Source organism: Puma concolor, chromosome C2 (assembly GCF_028749965.1).
Source record: "Puma concolor isolate L17-30 chromosome C2, mPumCon1.1.hap2, whole genome shotgun sequence".
Taxonomy (NCBI): Eukaryota; Metazoa; Chordata; class Mammalia; order Carnivora; family Felidae; genus Puma; species Puma concolor.
This window is the reverse complement of record NC_141675.1, coordinates 63773934-63791589: the sequence shown is the minus strand read 5'-3', so window position 1 is coordinate 63791589 and position 17656 is coordinate 63773934. Positions and strand designations below refer to the sequence as shown.

The window sequence follows — 17656 nt, the reverse complement described above, 5'->3', positions numbered from 1 at the left end:
TTTTAGAAAATTTTAAATCACATATGTGGCTATATTGTATTTCTATTGGACACTACTGTTCTGGAGGAACAGTTACCCTCCTGTCTCTCCCTAGCACTGATAATAAAACCCAACCCTGTAATTATGACACACAAAATGGGGTTTCCTGGGCACCTGAGTGGCTCAGTCGGTTAAGCGTCCCATTTCGGCTCAGGTCATGATCTCAAGGTTTAGGTGTTTGAGCCCCATGCCAGGCCCTGTGCTGACAGCTCAGAGCCTGGAACCTGCTTCAGATTCTGTGTCTCCCTCTCTCTCTGCCCCTCCCCTGATCATGCTCTGTCTCCCACTCTCTCTCAAAAATAAACACTTAAAAAATAATAAATAAATAAAATTTCTAAGTGGGATTTCCTAACTAGACAGGCAACGATCAGCTAGGAGAGATTTAGGGTGTCTGTTCTCCCACTGCAGGGAAAAGTGGGCTCATGTAGCATGACCCCTCATGTGAGAAAGCAAGCAGCAATGTCAACGAAGGAGGTGGCTGAGTGAGGAGATCAGTCTTTAAGAGCATAGATTTATCAGTTGAAACACCTTGAATTCAAGCCAGCAGTGCTAAGGAGAGGGTATGTGGGGGTCTTACTTGTCTTGTCCCCACCCCCTGGATGCCTTTTGCTCTGTTAGTGCTTACAGTCATTACATCTGACAAGTTTTATTAGTTAAAGAGAGTCCTCCAACACAATTACACGACTTACGTCCTTACAAAAGCTGCATCATAACTAAGCAAATATTTTGGTCAACAGGAAGACTGTCTCTTCTGCACAAGTAATTTAGAAATAGTTATAATCTCCTAACATACACAGATATCTACCAAAATAGATAACTAGCCCAAATGGAGATTTCCAAAGAGGAAATGTCTGTCTATTATATTATCAGCTAATGAAATTAGTATTTTTGGAAAAATGCTGCCAAAATAGATTGTAATCTGTGTGTTTTATAACAGATTCATAACCTGACACAGTTTCTGGAATAAAAAACAAATAAAAATCAACTCAATGCATCTGTCTTTGTCCAAAATTTCCAAATTTTCAAAACAATTTTGAAAAAAAATGCATTTTAGATACTATTACCAAAATACCCTATACTGTGTGTGGTTTATACTTCCTTTTATACCTAGCCAATTTCTTCACTCAGTGTTCAAAGTAGATAAAGAGTTTAACTGTGTAATGCTTGGAACTTGGTTTCTAATTGTTGACCATTTATGTATGACTTAAAGATGCTATAACATCATTCCACTAAAGAAATCTAACAGAGCACCTAGGTTACATTTTTATGACCACACACGACCACCATGATACAGTAAATAATACAGAACATCTTAATTATTCGGGGCCGGGCAGAATAACTTGTTCTTGGGTCACTGACCAGGTTCCTATAAATTATTAGTAGAGATTAATGACATTTTTGAAAATTTTTTGAAAATAAGAGAATATTAAAGGCCACTTTTGCAGACAGTCTGTTATTTTATTGCACAGATTTCACTTAAAGAACAAAATGCACCATCAATGTTTGGAGAGTTTGGGGTCTCAGATACTGATACACTATCAGTGTTTACACCCGTAAAGCCAAATTCAACAGCACAATTTATGTTAAACAATATCACTTCAAGATGGCTAACAAAATGAAAATAGAGAATGGGGGAAAGCTTTAAAAATGTGTTAATTTGAAGCACATGCAAGTGTAGGATTAAAAACTACATCGTACAAACCTGGAAACCAAAAACGTTTTGTGGAATGTCAGTCACAGTTATATTCACTTGTACTGTTATTTGTCATATAATTAAAGTCTATTCGGTTCATTTCCTTCATACTGATGAATTGAGAATTTCAGGAAAACCATGGTTATAAAAATGATCAATCTTGAAAAAGTATGTACAGATAAATGTAAAATCACAAACTAAAAAATATCCCCACCCCTTGCCCTCGACTTACAAAAGGGAAAGTTTCCCATAGAGGAAAGTTCCACAGTCCCCTCCCTCCCCACCCCATGTCCCCAGTTCTATTTTTTTCTATCGCTTATAACTAAATGACCTTGGAGCTGAAGAGGAGGGAGCGAACAGAGAGGCATCTTTATGAAGCTCCCATTGTCATCTGTAACGGTTTGAAAAGTGTCTTTTATTTCTCTCCCCACACCCAACTCAGCAATGTTTGCAAGATATTTAAAATTTAAAGAGAGAGAGGAAAATACATATACATATACATATACATATACATATACATATACATATACATATACACATACATATATGTATATATCCTGGTGAACAATAAAGTTAATGCCCAAGAAAAGAGCTAATAATGGGCAAAACCATGAGAAAAGTGTGTGGGCATTTTCTGAGCTAAAGATTTCTTTTAAGGCAATAAATGGGGAGCAGGGTGTTAAGACTAAAAAATGCCAGACAGGATGCTTTTCTGGACCTTTGGCGTTGGAGCCTGGCAGCGGAGTGGGCTTCCCCCACCTGTGGCAAGCAAACCGAGGGCCGTGGCCCCAGTATCTGCAGCACCTCCGTGGGCAGGCTAGCAGCCCTCTTATACGTGGGCACTCTTGGCATGGGTTGGGGAGCTGGAGCCCGAAGAGTAGTAGAAACGGTTTTCACCAAACGCCTGGGCATCTCCAGCGCAGCAGACGATGACACAGCCACCCACGAGGCACAGGACAGCACCGATCCAGCCTGCATACAGGGAGTAGCCAAAGCTCACGATGGTGGTCTCGCGGTGGGCGCACACAGGAAACCAGATGGTGGCAACCATGGCACAGAGAGCTGGGGAGACATGAGAGGGCTATGACTGGGCACACCCATCACACACCCCGAGCAGCAGACAGGCTTCCCTTCACTCCACATGCACACTCCTCTGGCCTCCAACTAACTCCAGAAAGCTTGATACGCACAGCTCTGCTCCCGTGGCAACCTGAACCTACAAGTTTGCATCTATAGAATCAACTGATCGAAAGCTGTGTCAAACTGCTAGATGCTTATTTTTTCAACTGGTGGCAGAGATGAAAGAACTCCAGTGTAAAAGCCCAGAAATAAATCATTGAGGCCGAAAAATATGTACTTGTATTTACTTATGTATCTTTACTTCGTATATCTATACTTATGATTCTTTTATTATGCTTACCTAATTGTATTATAATTATCTCTTTACATGTCTATTTCCCGTTCCAAGTTCTGGGTTCCTTGACGGCAGTGGCCATGTCCTACTTATGTTTGTAAAGTCAGTATTTAACCCACTATGAGGCCCATAGTATGTGCTCGGCGTCTACTAGCTGAATGACTGCATCGCCTGAGGTATTCCGAAATGAGAAACACAGTGGTGCCCATTCCATTTATCCACTCTATTTTTTCAATTTGGTCAATTCACATTACAAAGACCTGAAGAAGCCATGTGAGTTCTCTTGCTGTGATGAATGTTGTTAGACGCCAGTGGAAATATCAGCTAAGAGTTTGAGTTTGTGTGATGCTGTTCGCAATCACAAAATCTCAACATACCATAAACAGCACTCAAGGTAAAAGAATTCACCCATCCGAGGATTTTATGGTGTTGGAATTTGTGATGGGTCGCAATGGTAGAATTTTATGGTCTTCCACCAACCAGCCTTTCAGACTTGGTGTAGATTTGAAAGAATAAACTAAGAAATAGCTTCTATATCATTTAGTTCTTCTCCTCCTAAGCAAAACAGCTAAACTAGGCAAGCAGGAGCCCATAAGAAAGTTTTAAAAAAAATAAATTTAAACCTCTACACCAGCACTGCCAAATATGGCACTCACTAGCTACATGGGCTTTTAAACGTTTTTCATGAGGCCAGTGAGATCAAAAAACAGAGTTTTGAATTTTAATTAATTAAAAGTTAAATAGTCATATGTGGCTGGTGGCTCATGTGTTGAACAGCACAACTCTAGACAAAGTAACTCCATAACCTCCTTTGGTATCATCTGATTTCTCACAACTATAAGCAGGACAGAAATTTTAGTTGAAGCTTTAAATTGGGAGGATACATTAAAGTCGGCAGATCAAGAAAACAGTAACAATGAGGTTTCCAATCATAAGCCATAAAGTTTTCAATAAATTCAAGGCAGGGCACTGCAATGTTTGCTGCCTGCAGTATCCTTGTTACTTTCAACTCAGCAAGCATTTTTGATTTCTACTCACACTGAGTGACTTTCTGACTTACCTCTAGGCCCAAATAGAAGAAATATAATTTCTCTGTACACATAAGCACTCAATTCTAACAGCCTCGTACATTAGTTCTAAACTGAACTAAAGATTGAAGCCTTACCCATTTTGAAAGATCTCTTAAACTAGCTCACTGCATTTGTGTAACTTGTAACATAACCTCACTCCCCCAAGCTGAGTATAGATACACATAAATAGATGTGATTCCTGTCATAAAAATACATAGATCCCAAGTGGAAGTCAGAAGGAAGAAAGTTAATTTGGGGGCTTTGATTGCTCAAATTGACTTTCTAACAGCCTAAATTCACTCCATTAATTGTGTACTATTCACATATTTAAGGAGTTGTTATAGATCATCTAAGAAGCTATTATCTGTCTATATATTAATGTCTTCATTTTTTTCTTGAAAGAGTAAAATCAATCATGCCAGCTTCTGTAATGTTTGTATGAGACACCATGAGATTATGTGTTTTCCTTCTGTGAATAAAATGTTCTCAAAATGACCAGTGCTGGGACTCCTGGGTGGCTCAGTTGGTTGAGCATCCAACTCTTGATTTTGGCTCAGGTCATGATCTCACAGCTTGTGAGATGGAGCTTCGCATTGGGCTCTGTGTTGACAGCATTGACCTGCTTGGGATTCTCTGTCTCCCACGCTCTCCTCTCCTCCCCCACTCATGCTCTCTTTCAAAATAAATAGATAAACTTATTAAATTAAATTAAAGTAAATTAAATTAAATTAAAAAAGAAGAAGACCGGTGTTAATTGTAGCTTCCCTTTCCAGCTCAGGACCTCAAACACCTGGTGGGGGTGGGGGTGGGGGGGTCTTTTTCTCTCCTCCTCCAGCCGCACATTCCAAGTGTGGCACTCACGGAGAACAGCTTGGCTACTGTCCTCAGCAAGGCACAGAGAAAGAGAGAAGTCTTCTTCTCTGTCAGGGCAAGAAACAGAAACTCTTCTAGAGCATTTCAGCCAGAGAGAACTGCCCTTGATTCTTCGTGTCAACACATAACCTAGCTACACACCCCTAGACCCCCAAAGGGGGCACTCTCTGCTTGAGCAAAACAGCACCCTAGCAAGTGCTTCCAAACACCCAAGCTTGATTAGAGGGAGAAGGTGGAGAATGAAAAGATGAATTCCATAGGAAAAAAAATATTTGATTGCCAAACTACTGGTTTGAAAACAGCTTATGGTTCAAATTAGGTATAATATTTTTTCATTCATATTTATACATAAACACACACACACACACACTCACAAGTATTCCCCACATTTCCCCACGGGGAAAGAAATCAGGCTCAATATTCCAAAAATAACCATCAGTCTTGATTTTGATTGCTTTAGGGATTTTGTTAGATTTTATTCCAGTGTAATTCACTAGAAAAAGGAAAAATCAGGAACATGTCTAAACATTTAAATAATGAGCCTATAAGGACTGAATGGGTGGGTGAGTGGATGAGAGGTGATCTCATTTCAAGTCTACTTTCCACTTCAAACACATCAAAACTGACTTCCAAAATCATAAAACCTTAATGTGACTTTAACACACTTAAAGTTACAAACTCATGATTTACCTCATTAAAAATTTCCTCCTTTTATAATCCATGCAAAACAAGGCAGACCAGTGCTAGCGGGGTCTTTATTTCCTAGCAGATAAATGAACTCTGGGTCGGATTCCTGTGGCTCTCAGAGACGAACCACATCAAAACCACTGAAAGATGACAGGCCGCCACACAACACGAAGGGAAATGAGAGGTTCAATACAAACAGTGACCTTCAAATGAACTCAGAATGAAGAATGTTTAGAAACTAAAAAAGGAGAATTTACTCAATTTCAGCATCGTTTGAAGGGAAAGGGGAATGTTTTCAGCAGTAAAGTTAAAATGCAAGTCAAATCATTACTTAACCAAAAGATGTAAAATATTAATAAAACTGGCAATAATTTGGGGCTGTCTTAATGACACAGAAGGCCTGCTGGATTTATTTCTGTTTGTGTGCACGTGTGCACACACACACAGACACACACACACATACACACACACACACAGAGTTTATAATGGCTCTCCCAATTATTTGGAGAAAAGAAAATGCTTTTCTAAAAAAGTCACAGTTTCCCATAAGGTAAAGAAAAGTGAAGAAAGATAAAGAGAATTTTCATTGCTTTTCTTTTCATGTCATCAGAATGTATTTTTAAAGTAAGTCTCTAACAGAAGAATTTTAACACTCAGATTTTTCAATCTGTTTCTCCTCTTCTACCTTCAAAAGATGCAATAGTTAACTGTACAAGGGGGGCAGGAATAAGTCATTTGGGAGGGAGCAGAAAGTAAAAATTGGGGACGTACTTAGCTAAAATAAAAATTTAAAAAAAAAAAAGAAGGAGGAGGGGGAAGTGGAGGAGAAGGAGAGCAGGGGAGAAGAAAGCTTCACTGTGTAGATTATAGATTCATCCAGACTTGGTCCTCTCACCAGTAGAACTCCTGCTCTTTATAGAATAAATTGTTTGCCTCTTTTGGTAAATTTCAAATAATGTAATACAATGTGTTCTTTAGTTGACAGAATACAGCCTTATTAAAAGTTAACAATGATCTTGATAGAGCCAAACACAGAAAATAGTTGGAAAAGCAATTTTAGAGCAATGAAATGGAAACACAGCTTTTAATTTCTTTAGGGATTAAATGACACACAGTAATATACGGAGTTAAATAAATGTGAAATTAAATAATATTAGTACATGTGTGTTTGACTTTGAAGGTAACAATTTAGAGACAGAGGGAAAGACTGACAAGGGGGCCCAAAAAGGCAGAAGGGCACCAGATTCATTTCTTCCTTCCTCCAATGAACATCTCTGTTTTCAGGCTTTGTCACTTTCAGAACTAAAAACTGATAGTACTTTTAAGAGCATTATTTCTAGCACCAAGCAATATTTCCATTAAAATCACATAAATTAATCTGAATGATGTAAGTAATACTGGAAAAATTCTTCCTTGACATTATATCTGAGATTTGCTTCAAAAAAAAAAAAAATTCTGGGGACTAGAAGAAAAGAAGTACATGGATGAAGCAGATTGGCTGTGACTGAGAATGAGTTTGGGCTCATGGGGGTTCATTATACTATTTTTTCTACTTCTGTGTATGTATGAAATTTTCCACAATAAAAACTATTTCTTAAACTTTCTCCTTTTAAACGTTTTACAATGCAAAGAATGCTGCCTTCTACAATTGATGCTATTGTAACATATGATCTAAATAGCAACAAACTTTAGCTTTGTGCCAGTTAACTTAAGGCAACTAGTAATGAGATTTCTAATGAGCTATTGGCTGGAGTCATATTTATTTGTTGTTTCCTTATAATTTGAATCTAGAAAAATTTTACTTTTTATTTTTATCATTTGTCATTCTCTAAATTTTGACATAAGAAAACATAGTTGCCAAAAGACATACTCCTCTTATACAATGGCTTTTATGAAGATTTAATATTTAAAACAATCAAGTCAAAGGAATGTTTGACTATATTATTTTTCCTGGCCTGCTTTCAACATTTTTTCCTTTATTTTTCTATTTCACACATCATTATCTTTTTTTTCCCATAACCTTTTTTAAAAGCCAGTCTCATGGTTATTTAATATTTTTTTAATCACAGAATTTAGAGATAGGAGAGACCTCATAAACCAGTTAACTCCTCCAATTTTACCAGTAAGTTCATTTTAAGCCACAACCATACTAAAGATACCGCAGCCTTCCCACTACCCACATAAAATTTGACTGACATTACGGACTTGTTTGTAGAAAGCTAATGACTTTAGACGAAGACTTTTTCCATCTACTTGCTTAAGACCCCGGGATTAAGAGCATCACTGTTTACTACACACCCAAGGGAGACCTTTCCTAGGACATCTGATTCTGTGTGCCGGACAAACTCAACCTGTCCCACATTTGCACATGCCTTTTATTTTACAGCAATTCCATTATTAACCTGTAAGTTTCAAGTTAAAACAACTTTTTTCCAATACAAATAGGATTCTTGGGGCCATATTTTTAAAAAGGAGAGAAGTTGAGAGGGTCCCACTTAGGGAGGAATATACACTTTCTTTCTGTCCATTCCCTACCTCATCTCCCCAAGAAACACTCAAATCAAGGACTTTCTAAGTTACAATGAGGTGAGAATGAGACCAAATCAGAACTAAGCTTGAGCATTTTCAGTTGGGTAGCTTAACATGGCTTCCTATAATGGAATAAGCAAAAAAACTCCAACTATTTATTGATCCCTACACTCCAGTTTCTACAAAGTAAACAATGCAAATGTTTCCATTAGACCAGGATGCAACCAACCTAGTGTTTCCAGGAACAGCTCACTGTCTCTCTTGACCAGTGCCATGTGTGAAGATTACCCCACAGAAATGAGACATCAACAAAAGAATACCCACTTCCCTCTGGTTTAGGTCTCTATTTCCTCTAACCAACAACAGCAATTATAATAACAACCATTTGTTGAGCACTTTTGATGTGCCAGACGCCAGGCTAAATAACTTGCATACCTCCTTTCACTATTCTTACCAATCTCAGATGAAAGCATTATGGTGTCATTTCATAGAAAGGCTCAGAGACATTAAGTAACTGCCCCAGTTCACACAGCTGGAAAGTGGTAGATTGGAGATTCAGTACCATTGGTCTGGCTCCCAGTGATGAGATAAAGCAGCTCAGGGCATAGGCACTTCCTGCCTTGGCAGGGGCTCTTGAAAAGCTGCAGACTAGGGTCGCCTGGGTGGCTCAGTAGGTTAAGCTACCAACTTCGGCTCAGGTCATGATCTCATGGTTCATGAGTCCTAGCCCCACATCAGGCTCTGTGCTGACAGCTCGGAGCCTGGAGCCTGCTTCAGATTCTGTCTCTGTCTCTCTCTGCTCCTTCCCCACTCATGCTCTGCCTCTCTCTCTCTCTCTCTCCCTCTCAAAAATAAATAAACATTAAAAAGAAAAAAGAAAAGAAAAGAAAACTACAGACTATGTCTGCCTGGATCCACCCTAGATCTAAGGAGCCTGCTACATCTGGCTCCCATGCCTTCCCCCAAAGCAGGGCTGAATCCTCACAAACTTAAGACAGTTGAGAAGATAAAGCTATTGTACAACAGACATATAATTTTTTTAAGCTTTTGGAAAAATAAAAATTTTCAGGGTCAGGAAGAACTGATTTTAATTAATAGTCCTTACAGTTTCCATACCAAGATTAGCTTTGGTATTGTTTCCAGTTCCCAGGCCCCAAAACCCCGGTGCTGCCTAGTCCCCTTTGGTCAGTGACCACACCTCAGCGGGAACACCACTGGTGACCTCTAGGATCCAGCAGGAGCCCAGCACTGGCTTCTCCGGGGAGAGCAGAGCGTCAGAAGCCAATCCAGAGCAACACAAAGGGAGCCTTCACTCACTCTAGCTCCTCCCACCCACTGCCAACAGGGGAACCGAGGCACCGGGCTCCAAAGAAGACCCAGAGGAGACCAGCCGGTGCCACAGCTGAGACAATGAGCATTACATTTCCAGAGCTAGCTTGTTCCTGTCAAAACAACATCCAACCTGAAGGCAAATCGCCACGCACTGAGAAATAAATCCGGCAGGAGCCATGAAAGAGGCGGCAGGTAACACTGGAAATTAAACGCTACAAGAGGGCACAGGGAGGTGTCCTCACCCCAAACTAATAGCGAGTGGCTGGAAAGGTACAGCCGCTCTGAGAGGGCCAGATCACTCAATGCCCCTCCATCTTTTCACTCAGACAGGAGTCAGGGACTGAGGGACCCACACCACTCCCCACCCCACCTCACGCTCCTCTCTGTGATTCTGTCCACACACACCAACCAACCCACTTGAAAAACGTAAAGAAAAGCTTTAATTCAGCTAGGAAGTCTCAAACAACTGGTTGCCTTTGGTTTTTTAATAACCCTTGCTATTCAGCTGGACGATTCAGTTGGTTTTAGAGTTTATTTAAATACCAGTTTGTCTGTATGTACTTGCTTTTATACCTTTATTTTCCAACAAGGCTGGGTTTTGTTTGTTTGTTTGTTTATCTGTTTGTTTGTTTTCAGTGCCTCCTTCTTGAAAACTCCACATTCCTGCATTATCTGAAAGCCCTGGGAAATTTCACAGCCAAAAATATCTTAGTGGATACTCAGTGACTCTCAGATGGAAGGCCAGAATTTCTAAAAATGAACACCTAATACAATAGGCCCACCTTTTGGCTCTGGCACCCTCAGAGAGAGCCCTGTGGGACTTCTGTAAGAATATGCGGAAAGCAATCATGGTGCCTGCCTAAAATGACAAGGGTTTCCACCTGGATTCTGCAAACCAATTTACCTGTAGAGTTTTGGTCTAACTGTTGGAAAGAGAATTCGAATGTAAAGATCTGACTTCCAAAAAGCACTGTAAAGAGGACCTTGTGAGTTAGATGAGTCACATGATACTGACTGTGTGTTCCATGGGGCACTCCATCACAAATTCTTTGTGGCTGGACCCAAAATGTCCATGCCCAGATTCTTCTCTGGAAATGACAGTGGCCCTCTGGCCTTTTTGCTCCTGTTACCCACCCCTCACCCCTACACACACACACACACACACACACACACACACACACACACACGTGTGTACAAGCCCTTCCTCTGAATTCTCTGTGGCTTCACAAGCCCCTGAAAACCTCCATCCCTTTGCAATCTTGGGAAATGGCATCCCTACCTCTCATGTCCCCTTACCTCACCAATATCACTGTGTGTGACCATTACTAAGTGGCATTGACCCGCATAGAACCCTGACCCTTACCTTTAAGCACATGGTCTGATACCAGTTTGGGGATGGGAATTCCTTGTCCCAGGAATACCTGACTTCGTGTATAACCCATATGCAGACCAGTTGCTGCTCACCGATGTATCAGTGCACTCTGCAACAAGAGCTGCTGTTCTTAAAATTCATGTCTTCTATTAGGATTTAGAATGTGCTGATGGAATTAGCACTCAAGAAAAAAGTAGAGAGAAACGAAGTCACTCAAGAGAGAAGAGCTAGAAGGATCCTCCCTAGGTTGTTAAATCAAGCCCTCTGTGGGCAAGCACAACAAGGAAAACTGAATGGGCACGTGCCATTTCCTTGGCCTGGGCTGTCCCCCCTCCCCATCCTCCACCCCCCGCAATCTAGGATCTCACTACCTTCTCTTCAACTCTCATCACTGGGATCCTCTGCTCTGGGAAACTCCTCCAGTTTTGCTTAGGTTCCCTCCTATGTGTGTGCACAATCTGTGTACCTTCTTTAGATGAGCACATGCCACACTCCATGAAACTATCCAAGTGCACTCCAAGCAGAGACTACCTTCTTCCCCAGGGTCCCCAATGCCAACCGTGATGCCTGGCACTCTGGAGATGCCCAGTGAATCTTTACTGTATAAAAGACTGAATCATCACTAGTGATCTACCACCCTCAACTCTTGCTTTTCCCTTGCCCTCCTTTCTCTACTCTTTCCTTATAGGTTAACTGAAGTTTTCGATTGTGGCTACAAGTAAGAATCACCTGGGGCGCCTGGGTGACTCAGTCGGATAAGCATCCGACTTCGGCTCAGGTCATGATCTCGCGGTCCATGAGTTCGAGCCCCTCGTCAGGCTCTGTGCTGACAGCTCAGAGCCTGGAGCCTGTTTCAGATTCTGTGTCTCCCTCTCTCTCTGGCCCTCCCCCATTCATGCTCTGTCTCTCTCTGTCTCAAAAATAAATAAACGTTAAAAAAAAATGTTTAAAAAAGAATCACCTGGAAGCTTTCCAAAAATATCTTTGCTTGGTCTGATGCCAAGTAATTCTGACTCAGTTGACCTGCTATGGGATCCGGGCAAAGGTATTCCCAAAGAAAAGATTCCACTGTGTTACTCTTCTGTCGCTTGGTCTCTCTCTTAAGTATACCCTCAAAATCTTTTTTACCTTTTGTTTTTAAATTTATTTTCATGCCTAGTGACCCCCACAGACATTACTCATCCGTCTGCATAAACGACGCAGGAAACATAAAGGGATACACATTGTGGGGATCTTTTCCTGGGTGGATTCACTTGGCTTCCTTTTACATGCTCTTGAACTCAATGAAGCAGCAGCAGGATCTGAGATTCATCAGACTCACTTGGAGTTGGGGTGCTATATAGAAAGCTGTCTTACCTAGCAGAATGAGCATAACGCCAGCCAGCTGGGCTCGCCTGTACTTGGCCACACCAGGCTCATGGCCCATTCGGATGCAGGGGAGAACCGTCAGCAGCAGGAGAATGGCCGGCAGACCCAGGACTGAAGCTGCGATCATCAGGGCTCGGCAAGCCTGCACATAGCCTGGACACAAGAGAGCACACAGAGGGGTTAGACCGTGGGTCTCCCTGACCCCTGAACCCTGGCTCAAGGGAATTCAGCACCATCTGCCTTCCTCTCGTCCCATTCCAGGACTTAGAATATGGTAAATTTTATCTAAGATCACTTCACATGTTCAGTTTTTAAAGTGACTCCATGACACGAAAGGGAGGTTGGAGGCTGGAGATACTGGATGGAGAGCTCTAGGCTAGACCACTTGTCTAAGCCTTCAGGATGAAGAGGCCAAGAGTCCAACTACATTGTTGCATCACCTTATGAAAAATTCAGATTAAAACTCAAATCTTCCAAGATGCCTTCTGTGAGGGTCTATGTTGACTCCAGCCTGCTGCTGATACACTCTACCTGTGTGACCTTGGGCAAGTTACTGAACTGTTATGTCTTGACACTCTCCGCATCTATAAAGTAAAAATATAATAATAGTACCTATATCTCTCTAAAAGAATTCAACCAAGATGAAATTAGTTAATTCATACAGTGCTTACAATAGTGCCTAGCACATACTAAGTATTCCAAAAAGATTAGCTATTATTACCAGTGTTATTACTCTGTGTCAGTGCAATCATTTTATACTAGGTATACTTGGCGATTTTGTCCTAACCATGTGCTTTTTTTTTCTTTTTAATTTTTTTTTCAACGTTTATTTATTTTTGGGACAGAGAGACAGAGCATGAACGGGGGAGGGGCAGAGAGAGAGGGAGACACAGAATCGGAAACAGGCTCCAGGCTCTGAGCCATCAGCCCAGAGCCCGACGCGGGGCTCGAACTCACGGACCGCGAGATCGTGACTTGGCTGAAGTCGGACGCTTAACCGACTGCACCACCCGGGCGCCCCTAACCATGTGCTTTTAATTCACGTTGTATATAGCATGTGGCCCTAACTAAACTAAGACTCAGGCTTCGTCTCTTGACATCTCCCCAGAGACTGCTGTGCTCACGAATCCTGACCCCTATTGACTGATGGTCAGACTCCATCTCCTGCCTCACCCACAGTCTCCTGGGCATGCTTCCACAATGGTCTGGTATCCGCTCTAAAGGCATCTCTCTGGCCCCAAAGATTTCTAGAGGGCACACTCCTATTTTGGTCTTCATGGAGTTAACACAGTGCCCCCAGCAGATGATGTAAACATACAATTATGAATTAAGGAATAAGAAGTTGAATGATAGGGGAGCCTGGGTAGCTCAGTCAGTTAAGCGTCCGACTTCAGCTCAGGTCATGATCTTGCAGTTCATGAGTTCGAGCCCCCCATCGGGCTCTATGCTGACAGCTCAGTGCCTGGAGCCTGCTTTGGATTCCGTGTCTCCCTCTCTCTCTACCCCTCCCCCACTCATGTTCTCTCTCTCCCTCCCTCTCTCTCTCTCTCCAAATAAAAATAAACATTAAAAATTTAAAAAAAAAAAAAGAAGTTGAGTAAGAGTGGAGCAAACCCAATTGAATATTATGCTGTCAAATAAAATGCCAGGTAACAATTTCATTAAGAAACAGATTACAATATGTGCAAATTTATGTAAAATAAATCTGACAAGATACTAGCAGAATATGGCAGACTTCAATGTATTGTTTCTCATTAAAACACTCTCCCTTCTCCAAAAATAAAGGAGGGGGTTGTACTTATTACTTTTCCTTTTTCACTCAGAGGAAATTAAGCTAGTGGCTGGGGGTGGGAGGGTGGGTAGAGTTAAAGGCAAAGCCAAAAATGAGCCCTGATTTCTGCCTCCACACACTCCACACGACTCTCATACCAAGACGCAACTGCAACACTGTCTCTTAGCAAGACCTAGCTATTTTATCAGAATTCAGACTCCACAAGGATACTCTTCCAGTCATTACCCACCTCAGCTTCTTCAAAATTAAGGGTAAACACTCAACTATTGACTTTATTGACTTGAAGACCCCCCCAAAGAGGAGCCACAGGATTCTGAAACAGGATCTCTGACGGAAGTCCTATGCCCCTGAAGCTTATAGGAGAGCAGGGTGAACGCAACGGAGACGGTCAACTAGCAACTGAGGTTCTGAAATTCATAGTGCAGGCTATCCATGTGCTAGATGCCAAGGCCATGTCTAAAAAAACAAAAGATGGACACTGAGATCTGTTCCTGTCCCCACCCAGGTGTGAGGGAGGGGGACAGCAGGAAGGATTAGGCACTCCCTAAAATGTACTCCATCTGTAGGATGGAACATGGTCTGTTCTCCGAAAATAAACCACTTGGCTCTGAGTGCTCAGTAAACTTAATTTCAGGGGAAGGAAGGAAAGAGTGATTTTATGCTTCAATCAGATTCCTACAAATACCATGCCCAGCTTTTTGAAAAAAAATTATAGCTACAATTTATGAAGCCTACTCTACATCAAAGGAGGTTTACATTTCTCATATCTAATCCCCAAAACAACTCTGTAAGATAGGTGGTTGGTTTGATTTTACTTTTTAAAGGAAGACATTTGGGATTCACAGACATTAGTGAATTGTCCTAAATTACCCAGGTTATGAGCACTGGATCCCAGAGTCTGACCCAGGTCTACCAAGGCCACCATTAAGTGAAGGTAAGTGAAGATCTGGGTTCCCCCCATCTCTGTCATTCTGAAAGTTCAAAATGGAAAAGAAGAAAGTACATTGTGTGCACCAGCCCTGTTCCCCGGATTTCCTGATGCAGGAGACGATGGAAAGAGAGTAGGAAGCCATCTTTATCTTTGAGGAATTTAAAATGTGTAGGAAAACTTGATTCGCAATGAACAAAAATGTCAAACTGTGCCCTGATGGAAACAAGAGTCAAATACCAGGGCAGCAAGGAGGAAGGGGGGATTGATTCCAACCACAAGGACTGGGAAATAGGAGGCACTTTGGGGTAAGTTTAAAGGGGGAGCAGAGTCTCTAGGGAGCTAAAGGCTCACCCAGGAGACGGCACAAAGCCAAAGGCTCCCAAACTGGTCTTGAGACCAAGTTGCCCCGCTGGTTAAGGATAGGCCTTTAAATGGGCACCATCCTCAAAGACTAGCGGGGACAGAAGGCAATGCTTAAGGGGAGCCCACGACCTCGCCAATCACCCAACCACCCACTGGCTCGAGGTTTACATCTGAATTGAAACTGTTGCCCACCTTTTGGGATGAGCACTGGGTGTTGTATGGAAACCAATTTGACAATAAACTTCATATATTGGGAAAAAAAAAAAAAAAGAAAGAAAAGAAAAAAAAAAAAAAAAAGAAACTGTTGCCCAGAATTTTTCAATGCCCACCACCCCCTCCAACCCCGACCCGGGCTGGCGTCGAAGGAGTTGGGAGGCTAGATAATTCTTCCCTTGTCTCCCGCAGCTGGAGGGGAGCGAGCGACCGGTGGTGGCGCGCCTTAACAGGTGAGCGGGTGGGGGGGGGGGGCCCGGGGGGGGCCCTGGGGACGACAGCTCTTCCCTAGTGGACATGAGAGGTGCAGAGGCAGGGAGGGGAATCCCCGCAGGCCCGCGGACCGACGCCCCCACTGCGGGGGCAAGGGGTGGGGGGAGTAACACAGGCCCCCCGGACCTACGGGAACCGACCTGGCAGAGCTAGGAGGTCCGGGACTTGTGGCCAGTCTCACAAAGACGAAAGACCGGGTAACTCGGCCTACTACTGTTGGGATCGCTGGAATGCTAGGGTTTCTCTCCTCCTGGCCTCTGCGGGTGGAGTCTAACGCCCGAGGGAAGAGGCCCCGGGGGGGGGGGGGGGTGGAGGGAAGTACAGTACTTCTGAACCACTGACGGTGGCAGCCTGAGGCAGGTGGGTGACCATCAGTCGTTAACATGGACAGAGTTCCAACTAGGTGTCTGCGTCTCAGTTTATTAACTTCTCAGGGTGACTCGGCCAGTGGCTACCACTATCATCCCAAACTCCGGATAAGAAAACTGAGGCTGAGAGAGGCTAAATTCAAGACTGCCTAATCTCTCTACAAGGTGGGACTGAAGGTATCAAAATGTGCGCTAAGGTCTTCAAGGCCTTGAAACGTTTCTGTGAACGCCATCTAATGCGCCCAACCCGGGTCTGCCCCGAAGATAAGGGCTAGGAGCAGCCGCTCGAGAGGTGGGGTCCTTACCCGGCAGGATGAGGATGTCCACCAGGGGCTTGCAGTGGTACAGCCCCGTGGCCATGACGCAGTCTGCCCACAGCCCCTTGGAGCCCAGTTCGTCCAGCTTGCGGCAGGTGGGGATGGTGTAGCCGCAGGTCACCACCCAGTCGTTGGTGGACGTGGTGACGATGATGCCGATCCAACCCACGAAGCTCGTGACGAAGCCCACTACCTGCAGGCACGTGGCCACCATGGTGGCCACCTTGGCGTCTGCGGGCCTCGCCCCTCACCAGCTGTGCCTGCGCCTGGGACTGGACGGCACCTGCCGCGGTCCTCTCGCGCGCGCCCTCGACAGCCGCTGACCGGCGACGGGCGGACGTGCGACGCTGGAAGCGGCGGCAGGCAAAGAGAGGCCGCGAGCCCAGCTCCGACGGCGCGACGGGCGCACGGCGGCGGGGACAGCGGCGCGGCTGGGCAGTGCGCCCCCGCCCCCCTCTTTAAGCCCCGTAGACCCGGCTGGCGAGCGCCAATCGGCGACGGCCCGGGTGGAGCCAGCCAATCGCGGGGCGGGGCCCGGAGTTGGGGGGTGGGGAGGGGGAGCAGGGTTAGAGAGGGGGCGATGTGGCCTCTGCGCCCAGCGCGGCGTCGCGGGTCCAGGTTAGAAAGTAAAATAATCCGTTGCAGGTCCAAGAAGTGGAGAGCGATGAGAGGGCCCGCGTCAGACTCCAGTTCTGTTTCTCTGCAAATTATTTCTCTTCTTGCTGCCCCTCTGTCACCTCTGTCTCTGGGTCTCCGCTTCGCTCCCTCCCTCCTCATTCTCCCCACCCGCTCTTTCTTCCCAGCTGAGAGCTGGGACAGTTCCTCCACCGCCCACGAGGGTAACAACGGAGGAGCTGAGAATTGCCCTGAGGAACAGAGGAGAAGCATCCGGCATACCACAGTTACTAGTGGAAAGAAAATGATCCTTTCTTGTGCTTGAAAATCATCAGAGGTGGACATGGCCATATTAATGGTGGCAACAGCAATAGCAACTCGCATTTATCCAACTGTACTGTCATGTA

The 17656-nt window shown here is 43.8% G+C and overlaps 1 protein-coding gene across 1 annotated transcript; it reads right to left on the bottom strand.

The window, feature by feature from the left end:
- Nucleotides 1-1476: 1476 nt before the first annotated feature.
- On the bottom strand, nt 1477-17062 carry CLDN11 (claudin 11). Its single transcript, XM_086674702.1, has 3 exons — nt 16623-17062; nt 12366-12530; nt 1477-2794 (listed from the first exon to the last, which is right to left on the bottom strand). The coding sequence occupies exons 1-3, from the start codon at nt 16846-16848 to the stop codon at nt 2562-2564; spliced, it is 624 nt and encodes a 207-aa protein (XP_086530828.1). The 5' UTR covers nt 16849-17062; the 3' UTR covers nt 1477-2561.
- Nucleotides 17063-17656: the final 594 nt, after the last annotated feature.

What these genes read in the sequence shown, in the direction of transcription:
- CLDN11 (XM_086674702.1), bottom strand. Translation starts at nt 16,848, where the DNA reads ATGGTGGCCACGTGCCTGCAGGTAGTGGGCTTCGTCACGAGCTTCGTG. An exon ending in GGACATCCTCATCCTGCCGG is followed by an intron (nt 12,531 to 16,622) that starts GTAAGGACCCCA and finishes TCTTGTGTCCAG; the next exon opens with GCTATGTGCAGGCTTGCCGA. An exon ending in CGTTATGCTCATTCTGCTAG is followed by an intron (nt 2,795 to 12,365) that starts GTAAGACAGCTT and finishes ATGTCTCCCCAG; the next exon opens with CTCTCTGTGCCATGGTTGCC.